General features: G+C 37.7%; 1 protein-coding gene across 11 annotated transcripts in view; it reads left to right on the plus strand.

Moving 5' to 3' along the window:
• CAMK2D (calcium/calmodulin dependent protein kinase II delta) overlaps nt 1–27,174 on the plus strand; it is a 368,604-nt gene that overhangs the window by 323,300 nt on the left and 18,130 nt on the right. For all 11 annotated transcript variants that reach the window (XM_064285421.1, XM_064285416.1, XM_064285415.1 and 8 more), the window contains one exon: nt 22,549–22,624. In XM_064285421.1, the coding sequence (XP_064141491.1) occupies nt 22,549–22,624 (76 nt within the window). The remainder of the gene's footprint in view (nt 1–22,548; nt 22,625–27,174) is intronic.

The following is a 27,174-nucleotide window of genomic DNA, read 5'->3' on the forward strand; positions in this document are numbered from 1 at the left end:
AACAAAATTAAAAACCATACTTAGGCTGGATATTCCCAAACTATTTGTGTTTTCTTTAAAAAGAACATTTAAAAAAAAAAAAACCTCTATAAAATTATTTCACATATAGGTTAGAGGTTAAATTATATTTTTAAAATTGCAGTACACATTGACACCTCAGAACATTCCCCTTTAACTCCTTCTCACCTCCATAGTATTATCAACACAGGCTGCACTGCCTTGTTCTAATGCATTAATCCTATACTTTCTGTTTCAATTTAAAAAAAAAAAAATGTTTAATGAAAGCTGTATTTGACATGACTATGCTATATCCTAGTTCCTTTTAACACTCCTGAATCACCATCTAAGAACCTTCTTTGTCTCCTTAGTTTCACTTAATACGTTTACATCTACTCTATCAGCAAATCCTATTAGCTCTTCCTTCAAAATACATTTGGAATTGGCTACTGCTCTCGACAGCACTGGGTTTTTTGGGTACTGCTCAGCAACTCCACTGCCATTGCTTTGGTCCAAGATACCATCATCTTTTGCCTATGTTATTGACATAGCTTCTTAGCTGGTCTGTTTGCTTTTGTGTTAACGTGACCATAGTCTATTCTCAGTGCAGTAGCCAGAGTGTCACTTTTCAGATACCTCAGATTGTATAATGTTTCTGCTCAGTATGTCCCAGTGGCCGCCAAAGCCCTTAGAATCAAGATCAAGGCCCCCTCCATACCTCCCCTTACATCTTATCTCATCTCCTATTATATGTTCCTCAGGAATACTTGCTTCCTACTCTTGCTGAAACATATCAGGCATTTTGCACTTGCTGTCCCATCTGTCTGGTATGGCTGGACACAGATTTTTGTGTAGCTTCCCGCCTATTCTCTTTTAAGTCTCTGTCAAATATTACCCTCTCAGTAAGCTCTTCCCTGATAATTCTGTTTTAAATTATGTCCCTCCAAGCCAGTGCTCCCCAACCTCCTGCCCTGCTTTTTCTCTTAGCATTTGTCATTATCTGAATTACTGTATGTTTTAATTGTTTATTATCTCTCTCCCTTCTACTAGAATGTAGACTTTTTCAGGGCAGAAACTTTTGTCTATTTTGTTCACCACTATATCCACTGCATCTAAAACAGTGTTTGGCAATAGTAGAAATACTGAATATTTACCAGATGGAGAGAGGAAGGTTAGTGGATCCCAAACATGCCATGTTAGCAGGCACTAAAACATAGACCAGAGTTCTCTAAAAGTTATGATCACGTCACAACCCTTTTTCTTCATAGGTTTTGTTTGTTTTTTAAGTTTCTTTCTTTAATATGTAGCAATTTCTTTAATTACCAAACATATTTTTAGGACTGTCTACAAAAAGATTATTAGATTTACAACCACCAAATAAATGATAAATGAGTCAACAGTTAATTTTTACTCTTATCAAAGGATTTGGCTAAAAGTTTGTTTAAGAAGAAGCAGTTTTATTTAAGTGGCCATTTTCAGGTCCTTAGTTACTTGAGAAAAGCAGAGAAACCTAAACAGTAGTCTTAGACACCGCCGACTGTAGAAGTTCACTTATAAATGAAGATGTAATGAAGATGGGCTTTAGATACAGTAGATGTTTTGACTGCTTATTGTTATTGTTAGGTGCCGTGCAATTTGTTCCAACTCACAGCAACCCCATATACAACAGAGTGAAGTGCTACCTGGTCCTGCTCCATCCTCACAGTGGTTGCTATGTTCGAGCCACTGTTGCAGCCACTCTGTCAATCCATCTCATTGAGAGTCTTCCATTTTTTCACTAACTCTCTACCAAGCATGATGTGCTTCTCCAGGGACTGGTCCCTCCTGATAACATGTCCAAAGTATATGAGACGGAGTCTCGCCATCCTTGCTCCTAAGGAACATTCTGGCTGTATTGTCCCAAGATAGATTTGTTTGTTTTTCTGGCAGTTTGTGGTACAGTCAATATTCTTCACCAACGGCATAATTCATATGCATCTTCTTCAGTCTTCCTTATTCATCGTTCATCTTTTGCATGCATATGAGGTGATTGAAAATACCATGACTTGGATCAGGCACACCTCAGTCCTCAAAGTGACATCATTGCTTTTTAACACTATTTATAAACACCACTATTTTGATCACAGTTGGACTTTGTTCACATTTATGAGCTTTTCATAAGAACATACTTTTTTCTGCCAAGAAATTCTTTTAAGCCAATTTAATTCCTAGAGTTGTTTTCTGTGCAGAGCCATTATACTGTTACCATTTTTTTTACTCAAATTACTTTCAACATTGTCAATTTTTTTTTTCAATTTCACAACAAAGATTTGATTCATTAGTTTATTTTGTCCACAGCAGACTTCTCTATTCATTTTTGTCATTGTGACTTTTTTTTTGTAGTCATCATTTCTTCTAAAGAGTTTTCCCAGATTTTTTTTTTAATTTTGTTGTGGTTTACATGAAAATTTACAGCGTTAATTATTTTCTCATTCAAAATTTGTATACAAAATGTTTTGCGACATTAGATGCAATCCCTGAAATGTCAGCACTCTCTCCCTTTCCCTTTACACCCCGGGTTCCCCATGTCCATTCATCCAGGTTACCTGCCCCTTTCTACCATCTCATCTTTGCTTTCAGGCAGGTGTTGCCCATTTGGCCTCATGCACTTGATTGAACTAAGAACCACGTTCCTCACATGTGTTACTGTTTGTTTTATAGGACTGTCTAAACATTAGCTGAAAAGTGGACTTTGGGTGTGGCTTCAGTTCTGAGTTAGCAGGGTGCCCAGGGGCCATAGTCTTGGGGGTTCCTCCAGTCTCTGTCAGACCAGTAAGTCTTGTCTTTTTTTGTGAATTTGAATTCTGTTCTACATTCTTCTCCCACTCTGTCTAGGACCCTCTATTATGATCCCTGTCAGGGCAGTCAGTGGTGGTAGGCAGGCACCATCTAGTTCTTCTGGGCTTAGGCTGGTGGAGGCTGTGGTTCTTCTGGTCCATTAGTCCCTTTCAACTGATATTCTCCATGTGTCTTTGGTTTTCTTCATTGTCCTTTGCCCTGAACATGATGGGACCGATAGATGTATTTTAGATGGCCATTCACAAGCTTTTAAGACCCCAGACACTACTCATCAAAGTAGGATGGTAGAACATTTTCTTTATAGACTGTTATGCCAACTGACCTAGATGTCCCCTGAGACCATGGTCCCTAGCACTCAGCCCCAGTAACTCAGTCCCTCAAGGTGTTTGGCTGTGTCTAGGAAGTTTCTGTGGCTTTCCCTTGGTCAGGTTGTGCAGACTTCACCTATATTGTGTGTTGTCTTTCCTTTCACCAAAATTAAGCACCTGTCTGTTATTTAGTTAGTGATTTTCCCTTCCCCCAATCTTCCACTCCCTCATAACAATTTTTTTCTTTGTGTGAACCTTTTCTTGGGTTTTTGTAATAATGGTCTCATACAATATTTGTCCTTTTGTGATTGACTTTTTTCACACAGAATAATGCCCTCCAGATTCATCCATGTTGTGAGATGTTTCAAGGATTCATCATGGATCTTTATCATTGTGTAATATTCTATAGTGTTATATGTACCATAATTTGTTTTTCCTTTCATCTGTTGATGGGCACTTAAGTTTCCATCTTGTTGCTATTGTGAATAATGCTGCAGTAAACATGGCTGTGCATATGTCTATTCACGTGACAGCTCTTATTTCTCTAGGATATATTCCTAGGTGTGGGATTACGGAGGGGATCATATGATATTTCTATTTCTAACTTTTTAAGGAGGCACCATATTGCTTTCCACAGTGGTTGTACCATTTTACTTTCCCATAAGAGTTCCAGTCTCCCTGTAGTCTCTCCATCATTTGTTATTTTCTGTTTGTTTTGTTTTTGATTAGTGCCAGTAATGCCAGCGTGAGATGGTATCTCATTGTAGTTTGATTGGCATTTCTCTAATGGCTAATGATCAGGAGCATTTCCTCATGTGTCTGTTAGCTGCCTGAATGTCTTCTTTGCCAAAATGTCTGCCCATATCCTTTGCCCATTTTTTAATTGGGTTATTTGTCTTTTTGTTATTGAAATGTTGAGGTATTCTAGAGATTTTAGAGATTAGACCCTTGTCAGATATGTTGTAGCCAAAAATTTTTTCCCAGTCTGTAGGTTCTCTTTTTATTCTTTTGATAAAGTCTTTTGATGGGCATAAATGTTTAATTTTTAGGAGCTCCCAGTTAGCTAGTATATCTCCTGGTGTTTGCGAATTGTTAGTTATGGTTGTATTTAATTTTTACGCTGTGTTAGGGCCCCTAGCATTGTCTCTTTTATTTTTTCTTCCATGATCTCTTATCAATTCAGGTTTTATATTTAGGTCTTTGATCCATTTTGAGTTAGTTTTTGTGTATGGTGTGAAGTATGGATCCTGTTTGATTTTTTTACAGATGGATATCCAGTTTTGCCAGCACTATTTGTTAAAAAAGACTATCTTTTCCCCATTGAATGAACTTTAGGCCTTTGTCAAAAATCAGCTGACCATAGGTGGACAGATTTACATCTGGGTTCTCGATTCTGTTCCATTGCTCTGTGTGTCTGTCATTGTATGGGTACCAGGCTGTTTTGACTACCATGGCTGTATAGTAAGTAGGTTCTGAGATCAGGTACTGTGAGGCCTCCTACTTCGTTCTTTTTCGTCAGTAATGCTTTGCTTATCCAGGACCTCTTTCCTTTCCATATAAATTTGGTGATTAGTTTTTCCATGTCATTAAAGAATGCTGTTAGTATTTGGATTGGGGTTGCATTATATCTGTAGATTGCTTTGAATGGAATTGACGTTTTCACAATGTTGCATCTTCCTATCTAGGAGCATGTATGTTTTTTCCATTTATTAGGTCTCTTTTGGTTTCTTGCGGTAGTGTTTTGTAGTTTTCTTTGCATAGGTCTTTTACATCCCTGTTTAGATTTGTTCCTAATTATTTTATCTTTTTAGGGGCTATAAATGGTATTGTTTTCCTGATTTCCGTTTTGAATTCTTGTTGTTGGTGTGTAGGAATCCTATTGATTTTTGTATGTTGATCTTGAATCCTGCTACTCAGCTGAATCTATTAGTTTTCTTGTGAAATCTTTGGGTTACTGTATGTATAGGATCACATCATCTGCAAATAGGAATAGTGTTACTTCCTTCTTTCCCATTTAGATGTCCTTTATTTCTTTTTCTGTCCTTATTGCTGTAGCTAAAAAAAAAAAAAAAATTTTTTTTTTTTTTTTTTTTAGGGCAGTGTTAAATAGGAGTGGTGATAAAGGGCATCCTTGTCTTGTTCCTGTTACCAGGGGGCGTGCTTTCAGCCTATCTCCATTGAGAATCGTGTCGACTGTTGGTTTTGTATAAAACAAAACAAAACATAGCCTGTTGCCGTCAAGTCAGGTCCAACTCATAGCGACCCTATAGGACAGAGTAGGACTGCCCCATGGAGTTCCCAGGGAACGGCTGGTGGATTCAAACTGCCAACCTTTTGGTTAGCAGCTTGGTTTTGTATAGATGCCCTTTATTATGTGGAGGAATTTCCCTTCTATTCCTATTTTATTGAGATTTTTTTTTTATCAGGAATGGGCATTGAACTTTCTCAAATGCCTTTTTCTGTGTCAGTTGAGATGATCGTGTGATTCTTTTCTTTTGTTCTATTTATGTGTTGGATTACATTGATTGATTTTTTTAATGTTGCACCACCCTTGCATAGCTGGTATGAATCCCACTTGGTCATGGTGTATTTTTTTGTTGTTGTTAATGATGCTGATTCTATTGGCTAGAATTTTGTTGAGAATATTTGCATGTATATTCATGAGAGATATTGGTGTGTACTTTTTGTTGTTGTGTATTTGCCTGACTTTGGTATCAGGTTTATGCTGGCTTGATAGAATGAATTTGGGAAGTATTCCTTCCTTTTCTATGCTCTGAAATAATTTGAGTAGTACTAGTGTGAGCTTTTCTCTGAAAGTTTGGTAGAATTTTCCAGAGAAGACTTCCAGGCCAGGGCTTTTTTTGTTGTTGGGTTTTGTTTTTGTTTTTTCTTTTCTTTTTACTTCTTCGGTATCTTCTCTTATTACGAGTCTGTTCATATTTTCTGTGTCAGTTTGTGTTAGGTTAGGCAGGTAGTGTGTTTCTAAAAATAGGTCCATTTCCTTTAGGTTCTTAAATTAGTTGGAGTGCAGTTTTCCTAGTTTTCTGTTATGATCCTTTTTATGATCCTTTTTATTTCAGTTGGGCCTGTTGTAATGTCCCCCGTCTCAAATCTCATGCGTGTTATTTGCTTCCTCTCTTGTTTTTCTTTTGTCAGTATCACTGTTGGTTTATCAGCTTTTTTTTTTTTTTTTTTTAATCTTTTCAAAGAACTAACTTTTGGTCTTGTTGATTCTTTCTGTTGTTTTTCTGTTCTTATTTCATTTATTTCTGCTCTAATCTTTATTATTATTTCCTTTCTTCTAGTAACTGTGGTATTTTGTCCATATGTTTCCCTCCCATAATGTAGCAGCAAAAAACCCAGTGCCATCGAGTGGATTCCGACTCATAGCGACCCTATAGGACAGAGTAGAATTGCACCATAGAGTTTCCAAGGAGCAGCAGAGAACACAGGAAATACATACGTAAAAAGTCAGCCTCAGGGTCCTGCTCCTCATCTGGATTGAGCATGTGCTTTAGGTTCAAACGTACTTGGTTTTAATCCCACCCACATCCTTTATTGACTGTACAGTCTAGCTTGTCATGTAACTTTTTGTGTCATATATACAGTGAGGATGATAATATGCCAATACTTGGACATTTTTACCCACAAAAAAATGGCAGTATCGTATGATTCAGCCTAACAGTAATAAGAATAACAGGTCACGGTTACAACAAATAGTGATAATATTTGTCAGTTGCCAGATATAATGCATGGCCCATGATAGCCATTTAGTAAAATTATGTTGTTTCTCCCCAGTCTTTCCTATGAGTACATAAGTACAGAAGTTCACTATTAAAAGAGTCCCTAAATCCAATGGAACTTGTGATTTTTTTTTTATTTTAACTGCAGTGTTTCTATTTTCTAAACCATTTATTTTAGATGTGTGTAAACATTTGCAAATACTAAGACCAATCTACGTACGTAAATAAACCTGAAAGGTACCCAAGCACAGAGAGCAGGTTGAATTTTGCTTAAAAACTCAAAATAATGGTTTTTTAAAAACTTCTACTAAGCTGATGGTATTATTTTAACCCACGATGATTAATTTATTGCTTTTTGCCTCCATGGTATCATAGAGTAATCACTCAATAAATAACGAATGAATGAGCTATGAGGTTTTTACATTGTTAATTTTGTTTGAACCTTAAAATTTTAAATTCATAGACAAGTTTTGTTTTCAGCTTAAATGTAGTATTTTTGAAGTGATACAGTCTTCCCTCCTGTACCTGATCCTATTGTCCCTTGATATCTTCAAGTGTTTTTAAAAATTGAGAGTAAAAGCAAAGTTTGTAGACTAATTGTTTTCCATAAAAGTAAAAACAAAATTCAACACACTTAAAAAGGACCATATCTATGCAAAATTATTTGAACTCTTTCTACAGCATGTCTCGAGAACCACAGCCTGTAACGGTCCTCTTAGATATTGTGATTTCCCAGTTCAGTGTTTTCTCAAATGACACTAACCATCTTGAGCGAAGTTAACAGATTAACTGTGATAGACCTATTATTTGTTTTTGAAATCATCATTCTATACAAGAAAACTGGTTTATTAACATCACTGTGTGTAGGTGTTTACAACCTAGCAAAACAGATGATGGAAAATATTAAGGAAAGAGTGTTGGATTTGGAGAAATGTTGGCTAATAGAAAAAAAACTGTGGCTCAAATTTAAAAAAGGAGGAATAAATTCTGTTCCAAAATATGATTTGTTTGCAACTTGAACTAGGAAATGTTTTTATTTGGGAAAAATAACATGGTGGTAGTGTCTGTTTTGAGTAGATTACCCAAGTACTTTCTTTTTACTCTATATTTGATCTGTGTTTACTCTGAATTAGAATATTTTCATCAAATGTTGTATCGCACCATACAAAGACAAGCTGAAAGAAAATGTAAGGATATTTCGTAGCAGTAAAGAAATACATTTGAAAAGCTTAATGGTCTACAATGACAGGAAAGATAGCTTGCTTCAATGAGTCTACCATGATTTTTTAAAGGTATTTTGACCAATGTAGAAACAGTGTGCAGATGTGAGATTATGTATTTAAATCTCTCTTTAATAAATAGAAACCCTTCAACTGTAACCTTTATAAATGCAAAGAAGACTAAGAAATTGAATAATGCTATTTAAATATGTGAAGTCCCTGGGTAGTGCAAATGGGTTAACACGCTTGACTGCTAACCAGAAGATGGGTGGTTCAAGTCCACCCAAAGACACTTAGAAAGAAAGCCCTGGTGATCTACTTCTAAAAAAGTCAGTCATTGAAAGCCCTGGAGCACAGTTCTGCTCAGATGTACACGGGGCCGCCACGGTTGGCATCAGCTCAACAGCAGCCGGTTTTTTATTTAAACCTTTTAAGAGTTAATAAAAATGTGGTGTCTACCAGTTACCGAGGATAAAGCAAACAAAATATTCATTTTGGATAAGCATGTAAACATCTGTGTTTAAGTTGGTACCCTTAGAGTTTGTACTGAGTTTTCTAATACGAGCATTCTTGCGAGCTATCGAAGAGTTTCTTCATTAGGGCTATTGAAGTTAGACCTCACTTCTCATAGGTGCTGTGGTTTCTCATCAGGGCTGTTTAAATCAGACCTCACTTCTCATCTGTGGTGTGTAGTATAATCTACTTGTACAAGTGCTGGTGATAACTTGGCATGCTCAGTAGTCTAACCTTCTGGAACTTCCATGTTATCCCCAGATTTTTTTCTATCGAAGCCTTTTATCTTAATCTCAGTTAACATAATATAGACATTAATTTTCTAAGTATAGAAAGTTACTCATCAAATAACAGTGCCTTTGATGAATGTTCATCTTTTGAATTGAGCGAATAAAGGAAAAACATATCCATACTCATAAATATGTATCAACTATAAGTTAAATTCTACAATAATTTAATAATTTATGATAATTTGTTTTTTATAATGCTTCCTAGATGTATTGAGATTAATATTTTATTAGTTGTGAAACATTAAATTCATTAATCTTTACTGCAGTCACATTGGTTAATGCAGGAATAACTTTACTGAGCCTGTAAAATATAGCCGGTATATTACAACAGATACTTTTGAATTAATTTTCTAAGCTGAATTTAGAGCAGAACATATCGGAGCTGAATTGAATATATAGTGCCAGTGGGGAATATTGCTTTATAAAAAACAAGAGCAATATTTGCTTCAGTGGCTCATTTTATAACTTCTGGTCTGATAGGATATTTTCACTCTCCCAGTTAAGCTTTGGAAAACGTAGTAACTGATCATAGAAATGGCTTTTAGTTCCAGGAGTCCTGTCTCCACTGTTTTGTCAAATGCATGGGGACATTGGAAGAGTTAAGGCATTCCCATCACTTGGCGAATGTGTGTGTGTGTATTTAACATCTCAGAAGACTAAAATAATCATCAAAGTTTGGCACATATACTATATTAATTGCTGGCCTTTGGATCTACATAGTCATATACAAAAATACTGTTGCCTCATCAAGAGAGTCTATCATATTTCCATAGTTTTCCAAATTAGAAAGGTACATTTCATAATCATTTTCTTTGTCCTATAAAATTTTTTAAAACTAATTTCTTAATAGTAATGGCCTTAATGTACTATTGATTATGGACACTGTAGTGCTTTTAAACAATTATAATAATATTGTATAGTGGATTCTGGAGTCCTGGTGGTACAGTGGTTAAGAGTTTGGCTACTAACCAAAAGGTTGGCAATTCAAATCCACCAACCACTCCTTGGAAACTCTGTAGGGGCAGTTCTGCTCTGTCCTGCAGGGTCACTATGAGTCAGAATCAACCTGATGGCAATGGGTTTGGTTGTACTGTATTCTACAATATGTTTTGTCAATTGTCCTCTCCTCTTCCCACCTAACTGGATCTGTTCGTTGGTTCAGGAAGCAATGAATTAGATAATGATAGACTTTGTAATGTAAACACAAGCTAGTATTTTTGCAGCTACTGAAGACAAGAATTAACTTTCTTGAAAGGATGAAAGGACAATGACGAGATGTTGCTGCCATAGTCTTGCATAATAATATCTGCAGTGTTGTTATAGCAGTCTCTTCAGGGGATTGGGTCAGAATGGGATAAGTAGAAGCATTAACAAAGAAAGGTAAACTATCATTTTTAGAGTTAACATATCAGTATAATGTTAGGTGATAAAACCACTTACCTCAGTTGCCTCAGTGAGGCAATACTAGTGTGAGAAAGAGTGAAATACAACTAAAATCTGTATAAGCCTGGAGACCAGGGAGAAAATACCTTTAAAGATATAAAAATATCACGTGGGGCCCAATAAATTTGGAGACAGAATGATATTTTTGTTTAATCTTATTATAGTCAGCCTCATAGTTCTTTTTCAAAAAACAAATCCAAGTCTGACAGGGACTGGAGAAACCCCAAGAATATGCCCCTGGACACCCTGTTACTCAGTACTGAAGTCACTGCTTAGGTTCCCCCTTCAGCCAAATATTAAACAGGTCTGTAGGGCCAACAAGAGCCCTGGTGGCATAGTAGTTAAGAATTCGGCTACTAAACAGAAGGTTGGCAGTTCAAATCCACCAGCCACTTCTTGAAAACCCTATGGGGCAGTTCCACTCTGTCCTATAGGATCACTGTGAGCCAGAAAAGACTCGAGGGCATCTAAAAACCGCAACAAAAACAATAGGGCCAACAATAAACACATGAGGAATGTGCTTCATAGTTCAATCATGTATACGAGACTAATGGGTACACCAGCCCAAATGCAAAGACAAGGCAGGAAGGGACAAGAAAACTGGACAACTAGAAACAGGGAACCTGGGGTGGAGAAGGGAATAGTGTTGACACATCGAGGGGTTGGCAACCAATGTCACAAAACAATTTGTGTATTAACTGTTTAATAAGAAACTAATTTGCTCTGCTCTGTAAATTTTCACCTAAATCACGATAAAAAAAAAAAATCCAAGGACATCATGCATCAATTATTATTAGTAAATGTTTTTGTTAGTTTGGTTTATTTTTGGGGAAGGGGGCAACAAAACTAATGAAGAGATATGATACGCATGTAGCATAGAGAACATGCTTTTCAGGTCTTCCTGCATTCTTGATCCAGAGGAGTACTGGCAAATCTATCAGTTGAATTAATCAGGAAACTGGTTTTAAATAAATTTACCCAAGAGGATATTGAATTCTTTTATTGCTAAATAAGAATGTTATACTTTCTATAAAAGAATGGAATTGGTTATTCAAAAGACACAATGAATTATAAGCTACATAAAGAAATCATTGAAAACAGTGGGACCTACTCTCATGACTGCATAGAATTTTTGTATTTCTGGCCAGTAATACTGAAGGACAGAGCATCGAACCCTTGACATTTACTTTTGACCTGAAAAATATATGCCTTGTTTTGGCCACTGTTGTTAGTTGCCGTTGAGCCAATTCCAACTTTTGGAGACCCTATGTGTTACAGAATAGAACTGCCCCATCGGGTTTTCTTGGCTGTAACCTTTATGGAAGCAGATTACCAGGCCTTTTCTTCGACAGTACTGCTGGGTGGGTTCAAACCGCCAACCTTTAGGTTAGCAGTTGAGCATAAACTTTGTGTCACCTAGAGATCTTTATTGTGTAAATTCAGTTGGAAGAGTTGTTTGGAATCGTTACATATCCAAAATTTGGGGGAAGCTGGATTTCCTTCATGACAAAAAAAAAAGTAAAAGAACTTTCCAGATATTTTTAAAATTCTAAATCTCATTGTCTGCTTTCCAAATCTGATTCTTTTCTCTTGAGAAAATAACTTTGACCATCACCTTGGTTCTGCAGTGGAAGAAAGAGATACTCCTTGAGACTGCTTAGCATTTCTCTTACCGTGCAAGTGTGTAAACTTGCAAGTGTGAGATTACAATTCATAATCTTAAATCCTAGGAGTAGGTGTAAATATTTGAAGTGGTTTCTTAAAATCATTTTCTTCCATGCCATCACCTCTTAACTGGCAGTGACACCACACCTCTCTGATTCATGGAACATCTTAAGATGCTTAGTGATGTTCACAATACTGTGGTATTTCTAGCTTCTACAAGTCAGCTGAGGTGGCAGGATGTTTAGCCATACACTTCTTTTAATGTGGTGGGGCTGCATTCCTTTATGTAAGTAAATGTTCTGTATAACCATCGTTTCTCTAGATTCTAAGTTTTATTTAAACAATTTTTTATGAAAATTTTTATACATACTTTACATACTTCTTCATGTTTTTAGCAGTAGTGAACATTTTATTTACCTTCAAATCCAGAGTCATTTTAGGAAAAATAAGACCATATTTTTCTGTAACCCAGTGATATCCTCACGAACATGGAAAATCTTAACCAATTTGCTCTTATCCTGAATGATCTCAATGCTGGAGCTTTCTTTTTTAAAATATTTTTTAATCATTTATTGTTAAGCCTTAAGAATTTAACAGGACTAAAGCTGATAGCATGTCTTCTCCAGTTAACTAACATTTATTCTTTGAAGCGCCTGTGGAACAAAGTTGCTGAAGCTACATTATGGAGCAGAATACAAAGATGAATTTGAAATAATTTGAATAATTTGAAATTTTTTTTTAATCTTGAGAGCCTCTAGGAATCAAAGAGATAAAAAATTGTTGTTGAATAAGTGTCTTCTGGATAAGTAAGCTTTACAATAATTATTTGAGAGGATTCTTGAATAGAAAGTTGGTAATCATCACATCTTATATTTGAATAAGATATTATAGATTGCAAACAAATCAACTATAGCATCTTCCATGGCCTTGATTTTAAAAGCCAAAATAATGGAATTTACCCTTCTCAATGTTTGTTAATAAATGGAACCAGTGAAACAAAAATAAAGTCACTAAGGAACAAGCTGTTAATTGCACAGGAAACGCCAAACATAGCTGAGTTGATAGGCGCCTTTTTCTATAAAACTATCAAGAACATTCAAATGGCTCTAATTTGTATAGTTTCCCAAGATAATGACTATTTTCAAGGATTATTTTTGTTAATGGCACCATGGAAAAAGACAGTAAAACTATGGGACACCCAGTTGTGTGAAATTAGCATCATAATTAATTACAGCCCTAGCCCAGTAATTAAGTAGTCAGTCACCTTGCCAGTGAAGTTCAAAGGCATTTAGGTGATTCATTTAAGTTTATGATTTCAAAATATTGAATTAGGCACTGTGGGCTGGAAAGAAACATGGATCACTGAATTAAATGGTAGACTGGAAGCTCAGCCAAATAAAGCTGCTGCCCTAGCACAGCTTCTGAATTTGCTGGATGACTTGAGCAAGTCACTTAGCCTCCCTGTCCCCCAGGTTTCTGGCAACCAAGTATCCACTGACCTTTGAGAAATGTAGTAAAAAAGAAGTTAAATAGAACTATACATATTGAGATAGAGTCCCTGGGTGTTGCAGACAATTAACACGCTTGATTGCTAACTGAAAGGTTGGAAATTTGAGTCAACCCAGAGATGCCTAGGAAGAAAGTCCTGGCAATCTACTTCTGAAAAATCAGCTATTGAAAACCCTATGAGTACACTTCTGTTCTGACACACATGATTACCGTGAGTCAGAACTGACTCCACTGCAGTTGTTTCTGTTGTTTTATGTATGTGTATGTATATATATATATATACTTTTTTTTTTTAGAAAGAGCAAACGAGCAGAATTACTATACTAACATGATATGCCTGAACATTGGTGAATAATAATTGTAATTGTTTAATTTTTGATCATTGAGCAAATAGTCTTTGGGCACAGCTTTCAGTATGCAACACTCTACACACATCTTCGTGAAGATCAGTGTGCATATATATAATTCAGTTTGTTTCGTGGTCCAAGTTGCATTGAGCCTGGCTAGACTCCTGAATAGGGTTTATCATTCAAATAATTTCACTTCAGAAATATGACTAAGCCAAAATTTAAACAACTGGAAAGCTCAAGGCTAAATAACTAGGATCTTTCTCAACTCTTTCTTCTAAGAGAAGTTATAATTTAAAGCATTGACTAAAAATGTATGGTTTATCTTAACTAGGCACAAACAGATTAAAATCCTCTCTGTTACAAACCCCCCATCTAAAATCCTATGGCCTCATATATGGTGGCCATTTTGCTGCTTCTGGTGTACACAAGATCCACGAGTGCCTTCTCAATTAGTACAGCCACATTCAGACTGCTATCAGACAAGATAATCATCTACATACTTGGTGTTTATCTAGTGTTTAAATTTTATAGTTTTTTATATACATTGCCTACCCTCACATTTATTTATTCATGTGTTCATGTGTTTACAGACATTTACTCAGTACTGGTTGTAAAAAAAAACAAACCAAATCCATTGCCATCGAGTCGATTCTGACTCATAGTGACCCTGTAGGACAGAGTAGAACTGTCCCATAGGGTTTCCAAGGAGTGGCTGGTGGGTTCAAACTGCCAGCGTTTTGGTTAGCACCTGAGCTCTTAACCACTGCACCACCAGGGCTCCAGTACTTAGCGAAGAGGGTAGGAAGTGGTCAAGTACTGATCAGGTATGTGAATGTCCTATGAGAATGCTTGCTATGGGAGCAGGGTATGGAAGATTTCCGTGCAAATAAAAGTCAAAATGAATAATGGGAGGAAAGAAATAGAGTTATCAAAGAGCTAGGACTAGTTGAGGATGAGTGAATCCCCTAGTGTGGCTAGGTATAGGTTATGTGAGAGCCACGGGGTAAATAAGTGTCAGGAGATGAAGCTGGAAAAAAAGAATGAACTGTACATGTGAAGATTGTTGAAATGTCAAATATTTTGTTACATATATGCTTGCCACAGTTAAAAAAAAAAAAAAAAAGAGGGTAGACAGACAAAGGAGTTTGGCCTTTGGCCACTTAAAACCTTACGCAAGTGAGCGGCATGGTCAGCTCCGTCCTATAGAGAAATGATTCTGCAAACAGGGAATACTGCGTGGAGGAGAGATAAGGCAGCAGATCTTGGACTAGAAGGGAGCAGAAACCTCAGACAACCTGAATCAGAGCAGAGGCACTGAACATGAGAGGAAAAAAAGGATCTGAGAAGATTTGGGAGAATGAAGAGGAGCTGGTGATGAGCTATATGAGCAGATTGAAAGGAAATGGGCATCAAGGCTTTTGGTTTGGGCATCTGAGTAGATTATGATGCCACTATCCAAGATGCAAAATATAAGAGGAGCAGCAAGTTTGGAGAGGAAGATATGGTGATTGATTTGGGGTGCACTAAGTCTGAAGTCCCCCACTTGTCTGTCAGCTTACCGTACTGTGGTGGCTTGTGTGTTGCTGTGATGTTAGAAGCCATGACACAGTATTTCAAATACCAGCAGGGCCACCTAGAGTGGACAGGTTTCAGTGGAGCTTACAGACTAAGACAGAGTAGGAGGAAGGATCTATAAGGACTTCTAAAAAAAAATGGCCAGTGAAAACCTTATGAATAGCAGCAGAACATTGTCTGATATAGTGCTGGAACATGAGCCCCTCAGGTTGGAAGGCATTCAGAATATAACTGGGGAAGAGCTGCCTCTTCAAAGTATAGTCAACCTTAATGACATGGATGGAGTCAAGCTTTCGGGATCTTAATTTGCTAATATAGCATGACTCGAAAAGAAACAGCTGCAAACATCCATTAATAATCGGAATGTAAAAAGTATAAATCTGGAAAATTGGAAGTTGTCAAAAATGAAATGGAATGCATAAAGATTGATACCTAGGCATTAGTGAGCTGAAATGGACTGGTATTGGCCATTTTGAGTCAGACAATCATATCCATATGCCTACAAGGAACACCAGTTAATACGGCTATAATTTAAATTTATACACAGACCACTAATGCCAAAGATGAAGAAACTGAAGATTTTTACCTGCTTCTGCAGTCTGAAAGTAATCAAACATGCAGTCAAGCTACAATGATAATTACTGGTGATCGGAATGCAAAAGTTGGAAACAAGGAAGAGGGATTGGTAGTTGGAAAATATGGCCTTGGTGAGAGAAATGACACCAGAGGTTTTTGCAAGATAGATAGAATTTTGCAAGACCAACAACTTTTTGCAAATACCTTTTTTCAACAAAAACAGCAACTATACTGGTGGACTTTGCTGGATGGAATACACAGGAATCAAATCAACTACATCTGTGGAAAGAGACAATGGAGAAGCTCAATATCATCAGTCAGAAAAAGGCCAGAGGGTGACTGCAAAACAGACCATCGATTGCTCATATGCAAGTTCAAGTTGAAGCTGCAGAAAACTGAAACAAGTTTATAAGAGCCAAAGTACAACCTTGAGTATATCTCATCTGAATTTGGAGACTGTCTCAAGAATAGATTGTATGCATTAAACACTAATGATGGAAGACCAGATAAGTTGTGGGGTGATATCAGGTACATCATACATGAAGAAAGCAAAGGGTCTTTAAAAAGACAAGAAAGAAGGAGAAGACCATAGTGGTTGTCAGAAGAGACTCTGAAACTTGCTCTTGAGCATAGAACAGCTAACCAAAAGGAAGAAATGATCCATAAAAGAGCTGAACAGAAGATTTCAAAGGGCGGCTCAAGAAGACAAAGTAAAGTATTATAATGAAATGTGCAAAGACAGCACCTAACAACAACAACAGGTCTGAAATGCCAGCACTACTGGTAGTGTTTAAAATGCAGTGAGAAATATGAACTAGGAGCCAAGAAATATTTAAGGTGAGTGGTAGAGATTTGGCAGTCATCGACGTACAGTTATACCCAGAGGAGTGAACAAGATTGCCAAGGACAATCAAGTAAAAATAATGAAGAGGCTGAAAGTGTACCCTCAGAAGTATCACCAGAAGTGCTCCGGAAAAATAGCATGACTAGTGCATCATTGAATGTGGGATAAAGCAGATAGTAGAATTCACAAGAAAGTCAAGGTGTTGAGCTAAGAGACAGGTAAAATTGTGGTTCCATTAACAAAAATGAGGAGATAAGGAAGCAAAAAGATTTTGATGAGCAATTTTAGACAAACTGAAAAGTATTTTCTTTCATTGCCAATAGATAATAAGGCATACTTTTTTATGTTTAAGTTGTTTGCATTCATCAGTTATATATATTTCAAAGGCTATCTGACCATCACAGAGTAATGTGGTATTGTGTGTTAGAAAGGCCACTGAATTGGAAGTCAGAAACCACTTGAGTCTGTTCTGGACCCACTATTCATTCAAATATTTTTTGAACATTTTCTATATACCATGACTGTGTTTGATGCTGGGGATGGAATGGTGAGGTACCTGCTCCTGTGGAGCTTACTAAGTAATGAGGAAAAACAGTCAAATATCACACAAATAAATACGTAATTAAGGGTTGCTATGAATTTTTTTTTAGTTTTTATGAGTCAAAGTCAACTAGACAACAGGTCAGTGTACTAAGTGCTTTAGAAGAGAAGGGGACCTAAATGGGGGCCAGGGAATCATTTTCCCAAGAAATTGAGTTGAGATCTGATAAAAGAAGTAGCAGCAAAGAAGAGGGAAAGTTTTCCAAGAAGAGAGAACAGCGTATGTGAAGGGCTGGCAATAGGAGGCTGCACAGCAATTTTGAATTGGTTGGAGTAGAGCGGATAAAGTAGGAGAGTCTTTGATTGGGTCTGGTGAGATAGCAGAGGCTAGTTTATGGAATGTCTTGTGGTGTCTCTTCAGATTCTTATTCCGGAAGCAATGAGAAGCCTCTAGGTGAGTTCAAATAGGAGGTTACCTGGTGAAATGTGTATTTTTTTTAAAGACCTGCCTACATTTTAGAGAACAGAATGGCAAGGACCAAAAGTGGTTGCAGAAACACCAGGCAGCAAGGCTGCACCCTAGCCTAGGCAAGAAGTGATAGTTGCTTGTGCCAGGGTTGTGGTGAAGAAGGAGAGAAATATGGATTTGATGCATTGAATGGGAAGGTTGAGGTTGGAGAGTCAAAGATGTTTCTTCAGCTTCTTTCTGACTTGTGCAGCTCACTTGTGCCATTCTCCAAGATGGTGGGCCCTGGAATAGCAAATAGGTTTTTGGTGGTAGAAAGTCATAAGCACAATCTAGGGTGTGTTGGCTTTGAGGTGTCTTTGAGGTCTCCAAATAGAGATTCCAGAATAGGCATTGACACGAAGATCTAGAGGAAAAGTGTAGAAGAGAGGTAACAATTTAGGAGTCATTGGCCCATAGATGGTCATTTACAACAGGTGAAGACAGGACCCTGGGAATGCAGTGTGTAGTGAGATGCGGGCTTCAAATTGAGCCTTAAAAGAAATTAAACATTTAAAGTCCAGGTAGAAAAAGATGACATGGTAAGTGAGAATGAGAAGGCATGATCAGACAAGTAGTAAGAAAAACAAGAGTTAGGGGAAAGGAGAAGAATGTTTCAAGATGAAGGGAAGAAGTAATCCGCAAACTCTTATGTACCTTTGAGTAATGCTCTAATCTCTGTAGTTCCTTGTTGAACAGATAATGTCTACCTGAATATTTCAGAGTGTTGTTGTGATGATCAAATCTGATAATGTTAGAAGAAATGTTGAAAGTGATAATTTGTTTTATTACATAATCATTCTCAGTAAGGTGGATTTAAAAAAAAAAAAAACCCACAGGGAACGTCCACCCCTTATCTTACTCTTCCAGGTCTCATTAGAGCAGTAAAAGAGCCAAAAAAATATGAATTTGAAATGATACGAAAATGTTTCCAACTCTTGTGCGTAACTGCATGGAAACTAATTGCACTCAGAATCTGAGCATTCTTCCCCCTTGCCTTCCTCTTCTTCCTTTCCTTAGGACCCTGGGTATCCCAGGATCATTGAACCTCTTTTGGGCCTTGTGGGTGTGAGCTTGAGCACCTCAATTCTATAAATAAAATCACTGGGCAGTCTGTTGCTGTCGTTAGGTGCTGTGAAGTGAATTCCAACCATAGCGACCCTATGTACGACAGAACGAGATACTGCTTGGTCTTGCACCATTCTCACAATTGTTGCTATATTTGAGCCTGTTGTTACAGCTACTCTGTCAATCCATCTCACTGAAGGCCTTTCTGTCTTTTTTTGCTGGCCCTCACTTTACCAACTATGGTGTCCTTCTCCGGGAACGAGTCCCTCCTGATAACATGTCCAAATTATGTGAGATGAAGTCTTGCCATCCACACATCTAAGGAGTAGTCAGTTACCTATGATTGAATGGCTAGCTATGGGGTAGATGAAGTTTGTGGTGTTCAAAGAATGCCTTACTGGTACACTCTCCCCTCTGCTCGGTGTAGTTAGTGACACAGCTTAAACTCTTCCTATAACATATAGAACAGTTATTACTTGATATTCAGGAAGAGGGAGGGCCAGATGATGGATGGACCCTCCCCATGGACCATAACCATCCAGGCACCTGGTACAGTGGCTGTTCCTTAACCTCACTGCTGATGAGAGAGTAGAACTAGTTAGCACCAAACCCTCCCTTTTCCTCTAGGTCAGACACTGGGCCTGTGGAAACAGTTCCAACCACAAGTGGACTACTATATACAAATGATTCATCTCCAGCCTTTTGCTTTCCTTTAACAAGTCAGCTGTCATGTGCTGCCCATGACTCACTAAAACTCCTTTGTCCCAAGGAAATAAGCTCTCTAAAGATTCCTGAGCTCTAGGCCCTTCCTGAGAGAAATAGTCATGTTGCTTTTATGATGAAACAGCACAGAAGCATGTGACTAACTCCCATTTGCTGTCCTGCCAGCAAAAACACCATTGTTTCTGAGCATAAGAAGAGAGAAGGAAATTTGTGTTACTTGGATTATGCAGGACAAAAATTAAGCCTGTTGTGGCATGTAAAATATTTGAGAGCCAGTGAGTATTTCCACAGGGGTTCAGAGAGTGAGGGACGGCCATATACTCCCCATGTTTCTAATTCTGTATTATACTTAACGAGAAAATGCAGAACTTCACAAAGGGATCCTGAACTTTTCACAGTCTGTAAAATGAGTGTTAGGATAATAAAGCTGTCTACACAGAGCACTGATCTTGTGTTCCATTTTGTTTTTCTTTTTTGTTAGTTTAAGGAAGTTGGCTTTGGGTTCTAAACTGCAGTTTTCCGTGTCAAACCTTATAAAAAAAAAAAACCTTATAGCACACTGAAAAAATCTGTTTAGATAGCTTTAAAGTAGGATTTCATGTAAGGAGGAAATTTTGGACAGCCATGTTTTCTTAATCTCATTTTCTGACTGCTCCTCACCGATGTCCTTTATATTCAGGAATCAGGTCAGCTGTCGTGCTTTTGCCAGATGCTTATACTGTTAAGTCCACAGAGAGATGAACCACGTAGTGCCTAAATAATTAAGCTAAAATGTGCCAGTGGCAGCATCCCTGTTGCAAAATTATTCCCTGCTACTACTTCTGTCAGCGTGTTTTGGTGTTGTATATATTGTGGATATCCCTCAATCCGATGAATGAGGGCAAGAAATGTTATGTGTAGGTATGTGCGTTAGGAGCAAAGAAAACCTGTTTTGTCTTATTTTACATAAATAAAAGGTAATTCTGTAATGAAATACAAATTTTAATGTATATGGTCATTTTCTATATTGTAGAGATTGATGTTGTTTGTAACCACTTTATGGCCAAATTTAATAGTCAAATATATTTTATTAGATAGTGAGTCTGTGACATGGCTTTGTTAGAAGGTAAAAAAAAATTTTTTTTTTTTAGTCTCTATAGTCTCAATGAAGTCAAATTAGGTTTACAGAATATTTGTCTTAAGTAGGGAATGTTACAACTGGGAATTTAAAATGGATGTAAACATCTAAGTATGCTTAAACTCTGCTTAATGAAGATTGAATTCATATAAAAAACTAACTGGTTAGCATTAATACAGAACTAAAAGCAGACAGACTTTGGCTTTTCTTCATAATGAACATCAGCGCCACTGCCTCCAGAAGAGATTGGAAGTAACCTTTTGTGATCCTCCAGTCTATTTCCAGTGATTTTAAAGGAGTATCACAATGTCCTTCAAATTTAATGAAATTTAATTTTTAATATTTCACAAGGTAATTTCATAAGTGAGAGAACAGTTTTCTGAAATCAAGAAGAGGTTATTGTTAATATCACTTCATCAAACTGACAAACTTACTGAGCATTCATTTTATTAAAGATACTGGACAACGCTCTGTAGCAGGTACAAAGAAATAATTTGCTCTGTGCCCACGTGAAGCCTTTAGTTTAAGAAGACAGGTTACACAGTGTATAAAGTTTAATAACAATTTAAAATAAGTAATAATTTTGGATAGCTAGAAGTATCTTGGTATAACATAAGCTTAATTGCCAAGTGAATGATACACCGTGTTGTTGCTCTTGAGTCAATTCTGACTCATGGCAACCCTGTGTATGCTGAGTTGAACTGCCCTATAAAGTTTTCTTGGACCTAATCTTAAGAGAAACAGATCATCAGACCTACTTACATGGTACCACTGGGTGGGTTACTGAAACACCAACCTTTAGGTTAGCAGTAGAATGCAAACCACTTAAACCACCCGAAAAGGGAAAGAACACTTGAGGCAAATGTAATCAGAATTTACTTAAAAGGTGAGATTTGAGCCAAGTCAGTTGTTAATAATTTTACCAGTTGTGAGCTAGGAATAGAAACAAATAATGTTTTGTGTTGGGATTGACATTTATATAGACTGGATTCCTTCAGATTATCTGCTTACTTTCACAGTATTGATTCATGAGTCACTTTTCCGGCTCACAGAGTTGACTGGAGCCCATTTAACTACATGTAATGGCCAATTAGAGTGTTGGTATACTCTTTTTTAGAGTTGGTTGAGCAGAACAGTAAGAAGATGCAAATAATTATGTAAATTTAAATATCTCAATGCACTATATCATCTTTATTCTGATATGTGTATATATATGTGTATCAGTAGAGTGGTACTTTTTAAGATTCTCTTTTAATAGCACATCTGTTAATGCTTAAGAAAAAAATGTTCACAAACTTCAATAATGTTGATAAAGTTAGTATGAACTAATTCAGAAAGCATAGCCTTGATCTTGCACACAATGGTTATTTTCTAACAAATAGAATCATTTACAAAACCCCAGTGATCAAAGGTGTAGCATTGCATCCCAAACATGAAGGTACCCAGAAATCTACTGAGGATCCTGTTAAAATACAGGTTCTGAATCAGAGTTTGGAGTGTGTTTGAGAATCTGTGTTCCTAACAGGCTCCCAGAAGAGATCGATGCTGCTAGTCCCTGTATCCTAAACAGCAAGATTGTGGAGAGAATAAGGCCTCACTTTCATGAGGGATATGTCTTAATATCTTGTAGTACTCTGTTTCCATAAATTAACAATATTATTAGAATAATATTTCATATGGCATTTGTCCTTTATTCTTACCCAAATCTATATCCTTGCCTTTAGCACGAAAGCAAGAGATTATCAAAGTCACTGAGCAACTGATCGAAGCAATCAACAATGGGGACTTTGAAGCTTACACGTGAGTATAGGCACATTTATTTTGCTTTGACGAATCTGACAAATGTATTTTCTATATGAGTACATTCCTTAAAGAATCTCAATTCATGTGTATTTAATCTCAGCATTGATATGTCAACAGTGGGTTTATTTCAAGGTTTGCTGTTGTTAGGTGCCGTCCAGTCACTTCCGACTCATAAAGACACTATGAGCAACAGAACAAAACACTGCCCAGCCCTGCCCATCCTCACAATCCTTGTTATGCTTGAGCCCATCTTTGCAGCCACTGTGTCAGTCCACCTCATTGAGGATCTTCCTCTCTTTTGCTGACTTTCTAATTACCAAGCATGGTGTCCTTCTCCAGGACTGGTCCCTTCTGATAACATGTCCAGCGTACATGAGACAATGAAGTCTCGCCATCCTCACTTCTAAGGAGCACTCTGGCTGTACTTCTTACAAGACAGATTTATTTAGTCTTCTGGCAGTCCATGGTATATTCACTATTCTTCAGCAACACTGTAATTCAAATGCATTAGTTCTTCTTGGTTTTCCTCATTCATTGTCCAGCTTTCCCTCACATATGAGGCAATTGAAATACCATGGCTTGGGTCAGGTGCACCTTAGTCCTAAAAGTGGTATCTTTGCTTTTCAACACTTTAAAGAGGTCTTTTGAAGCAGACTTGCCCAGTCCAACACGTCATTTGAATTCATTACTGCTGCTTCCATGGGCGTTGATTTTGGATCCAGGTAAAATGAAATCCTTGACAGTTTCAATATTTTCTCTGTTTATCATGATGTTGCTTATTGGTCCAGTTGTGAGGATTTTTGTTTTCTTTATATAGTGGTGTAATCCATACTAAAGGCTTCATCAGTAAGTGCTTCAAGTCCTCTTAGCTTTCAGCAAGCAACATTGTGTCATCTGCATATCATAGGTTGTTAACGAGACGTTCTCCAATTCTGATGCCATGTTCTTCTTCCCGTAGTCCAGCTTCTCAGATTATTTGCCCAGTATACAGATTCAATAAGTATGGTGAAAAGATACAACCCAGATGCACACTTTGCTGACTTTAAACCAATTTGTGTCCCCTTGTTTTGTTCGAACGACTGTCCCTTGGTAGGTATACAGGTTCCTCAAGGGTACAATTAAGTGTTCTGCAATTTCCATTCTTCAGAATGTCCATAATTTGTTATGATGCATACAGCCAAATGCCTTTGCATAGTCAGTAAAACACAGGTAAACATCTTTCTGGTATTCTCTGTTTTCAGCCGGGATCCATCTGACATCAGCAATGATATCCTTTGTTCTGCGTCCTCTTCTGAATCCAGCTTGAATTTCTGGCAGTTCCCTGTTGATATACTACTGCAGTTTTTTAATTATCTTCAGCAAAACTTCACTTGCATGTGATATTAATGATATTGTTTGATAATTTCCACATTCTGTTGGATCACTTTTCTTTGGAACGGGGACATATATGGATCTCTTCCAGTCAGTTGCAAAGGTAGCTGTTTTCCACTTTTCTTGGCATAGGCAGTTGACACTTAAAGCTCTGCATCCAGCAATTGTTGAGTGAGTGCTCCCTGCATTTTTTGAGATATCTCAATTGGTATTCCATCAATTCCTGGAGCCTTGTTTTCTGCTGATGCCTTCAGTGCAGCTTGGATGTCTTCCTTCAGTACCATCGGTGCCTGTGAAATGGTTATACCAGTTCTTTTTGGTACAGTGACTCTGTGTATTCCTTCCATCTTTTGATGCTTCCTGTGTCATTCAATATTTTGGCCATAGAATCCTTTAATATTGCAACTCAAGGCTTGACTTTTTTCTTGAGTTCTTTTAGCTTGAGAAATGCTGAGCATGTTCTTCCCCTTTGGTTTTCTAGCCAAAATGGTCTTTGCACATTTCATAATAATACCTTACTTTGTCTTCTTGAGCTACCCTTTGAAATCTTCTGTTCAGCTCCTTTACATGATCATTTCTTCCTTTTACTTTAGCTGCTCTACACTCAAGAGCATGTTTCAGGGTCTCTTCTGACTTCCATTTTAGTCTTTTCTTTCTTTCCTGTCTTTTTAATGACCTCTTCCTTTCTTCATATATGATGTCCTTGTTGTCATTCCACAACTCATCTGGTCTTCAGTCATTAGTGTTCGATGTGTCAAAGCTGTTCTTCAGATGGTCTCTAGATTCAAGTGGGATATATTCAAGTTTGTACTTTGGCTCTGTGGACTCGTTTTAATTTTCTTCAATTTCAATTTGAATGTGAGCAGTTGATGGTCTGTTGCACAGTCGGTCCTTGGCCTTGTTCTGACTGATAATATTGAACTTCTCCATCTCTTTCCATAGATGTAGTTGATTTGATTCCTGTGTATTCCATCTGGGGAGATCCATGTGTATAGTTGCTATTTATGTTGTTGAATAAATGTAATTGCAATGAGTAAGTCATGGGTCTTGCAAAATTCTATGATGTGTTCTTCAGCAATGTTTCTATCATGAAGGTGTATTTTCGAACTACCTATTCTTCTTTGTTTCCAGCTTTCACATTCCGATCACCAGTAATTATCAATGCATCTTGACTGCATGTCTGATTAATTTCAGATTGCAGAAGCTAGTAAAAATCTTCCTATTCTTCATTTTTGACATCAGTGTTTGTGTGTAAATTTGAATAATAATCGTACTAATTGGGCATCCTCGTAGGTGTATGGATATTATCCTATCACTGACAGCATTGTACTTCAGGATAGATCTTGAAATGTTTTTGATGATGAATGCTAAGCCATTCCTCTTCAATTTGTTGTTTCCAGCATAGAAGTCCATACGATTGTCTGATTCAAAATGGCCAATACCAGTCCATTTCAGCTCACTATTGCCTAGGATATGGATCTTTATGTGTTCCATTTCATTTTTGACAACTTCTAATTTTTCTAGGTTTAAATTTCATACATTCCACATTCTGATTATTAATAGATATTTGTAGCAGTTTCTTCTTTTTTTGAGTCATGCCACAACAGCAAATGAAGGTCCTGAAAGCTTGACTCCATCCACGTCATTAAGGTTGATTCTACTTTGAGGAGGCAACTCCTCCCCAGTCACGTTTTGAGTGCCTTCCAACCTGAGGGGCTCATCCTCCGGCACTACAGCAGACAGTGTTCTGCTGCTATCATAAGGTTTTCACTGGCCGATTTTTTTTTAGAAGTAGACTGCCATGTCCTTCTTCCTTGTCTGTCTTGTCTTAGTCTGGAAGTTCTGTTGAAACCTGTCCACCATAGGTGACCTTGCTGGTATTTGAAATACCAGTGGAGTGGCATAGCTTCCAGCGTCACAGCACCGCTCAAGCCACCACAGTACGAGAAACTGACAGACATTTCAAGTTACAAATGGCTAAATGTCCCCCAGGAGAGAAATATATTTATTTGAGATGTCAGAGAGAGAAGACATTGCTTTTGATCCAAGGGTTGGGGATATCTTTGTAAATGCCCAGAAGAGTAATGACCACTCCCTCTATCTGATGGAAGAAAATTCCATACAGAACAATCCATGTGAGCAAAGACACAAAAACAATAAAGCACGTAAAAGTGCAGTTTGGTTTAAGGAATGTTTTACCTCAGGGTTATGCAGAGGTCCGGGGACAGAGAAAGGAGGTTGGGGGTGACGTCAGGCAGTCCTATCCTTCGACCAATACACTTACCCTTTATCTTCATCTCTTTTATGTATTAGTCTCTTGAGTAAAATTTCATTTGAAGAAGAAACTAATGCTTAATTTAGAGTTTATAAAGTACTGCATCATACCAATCCCATTCCCATCAGGTCGATTCCGACTCATAGCAACCCTACAGGACAGGGTAGAACTGCCCCGTAATGTTTCCAGGGAGCAGCTTGTGGATTCGAACTGCCAACCTATTGGTTAGCAGTGTAGCTGTTAACCACTGCGCCACCAGGAGTATGCAGATGAAACTACTTTGCTCAAGTATAATTAAAGTGTCCAGATAAATAGGGCATGGAGGCTTATTGCACAAAGGATGTGGGTCAATAGTTAGCTGTTTGAGGATAAAAATCAATCTAAGCCTTCCCTTTGCATCATACAACAAAGTGATTTCCATGTAAATGAAATAGATAAATGCAAAAAGGTGATTTGAACTTGATCTCTGATTGGAGAAGTTTTTCTAAGTTTAAAAGCAGAGGAAGAGGGCGGAGCCAAGATGGCGGACTAGGCAGACGCTACCTCGGATCCCTCGTACAACAAAGACACGGAAAAACAAGTGAATCGATCACATACATAACAACCTACGAACCCCGAACAACAAACACAGATTTAGAGACAGAGAACGAACTAATACGGGGAAGCAGCGATTGTTTTCAGAGCCTGGAGCCAGCGCACCAGTCAGGTACGGCACAAGCACAGAGAGCGGCTCCAACCCCCTGAACTAACCCCGGGAGGGGGACCAGCCGGTTCCGCGGGCGGCATGGGACGCAGCTGGTAGGAGAAGTCCCCGGGAGGCAGTGACTGGTCTTGGAACCGGGAAAGCAGCGTCCCAGCCAGGGAACCGTCCCGCCGGGATTTGGACTGGACGCAGGTACGG

Source organism: Loxodonta africana, chromosome 5 (assembly GCF_030014295.1).
Source record: "Loxodonta africana isolate mLoxAfr1 chromosome 5, mLoxAfr1.hap2, whole genome shotgun sequence".
Lineage (NCBI taxonomy): Eukaryota > Metazoa > Chordata > Mammalia > Proboscidea > Elephantidae > Loxodonta > Loxodonta africana.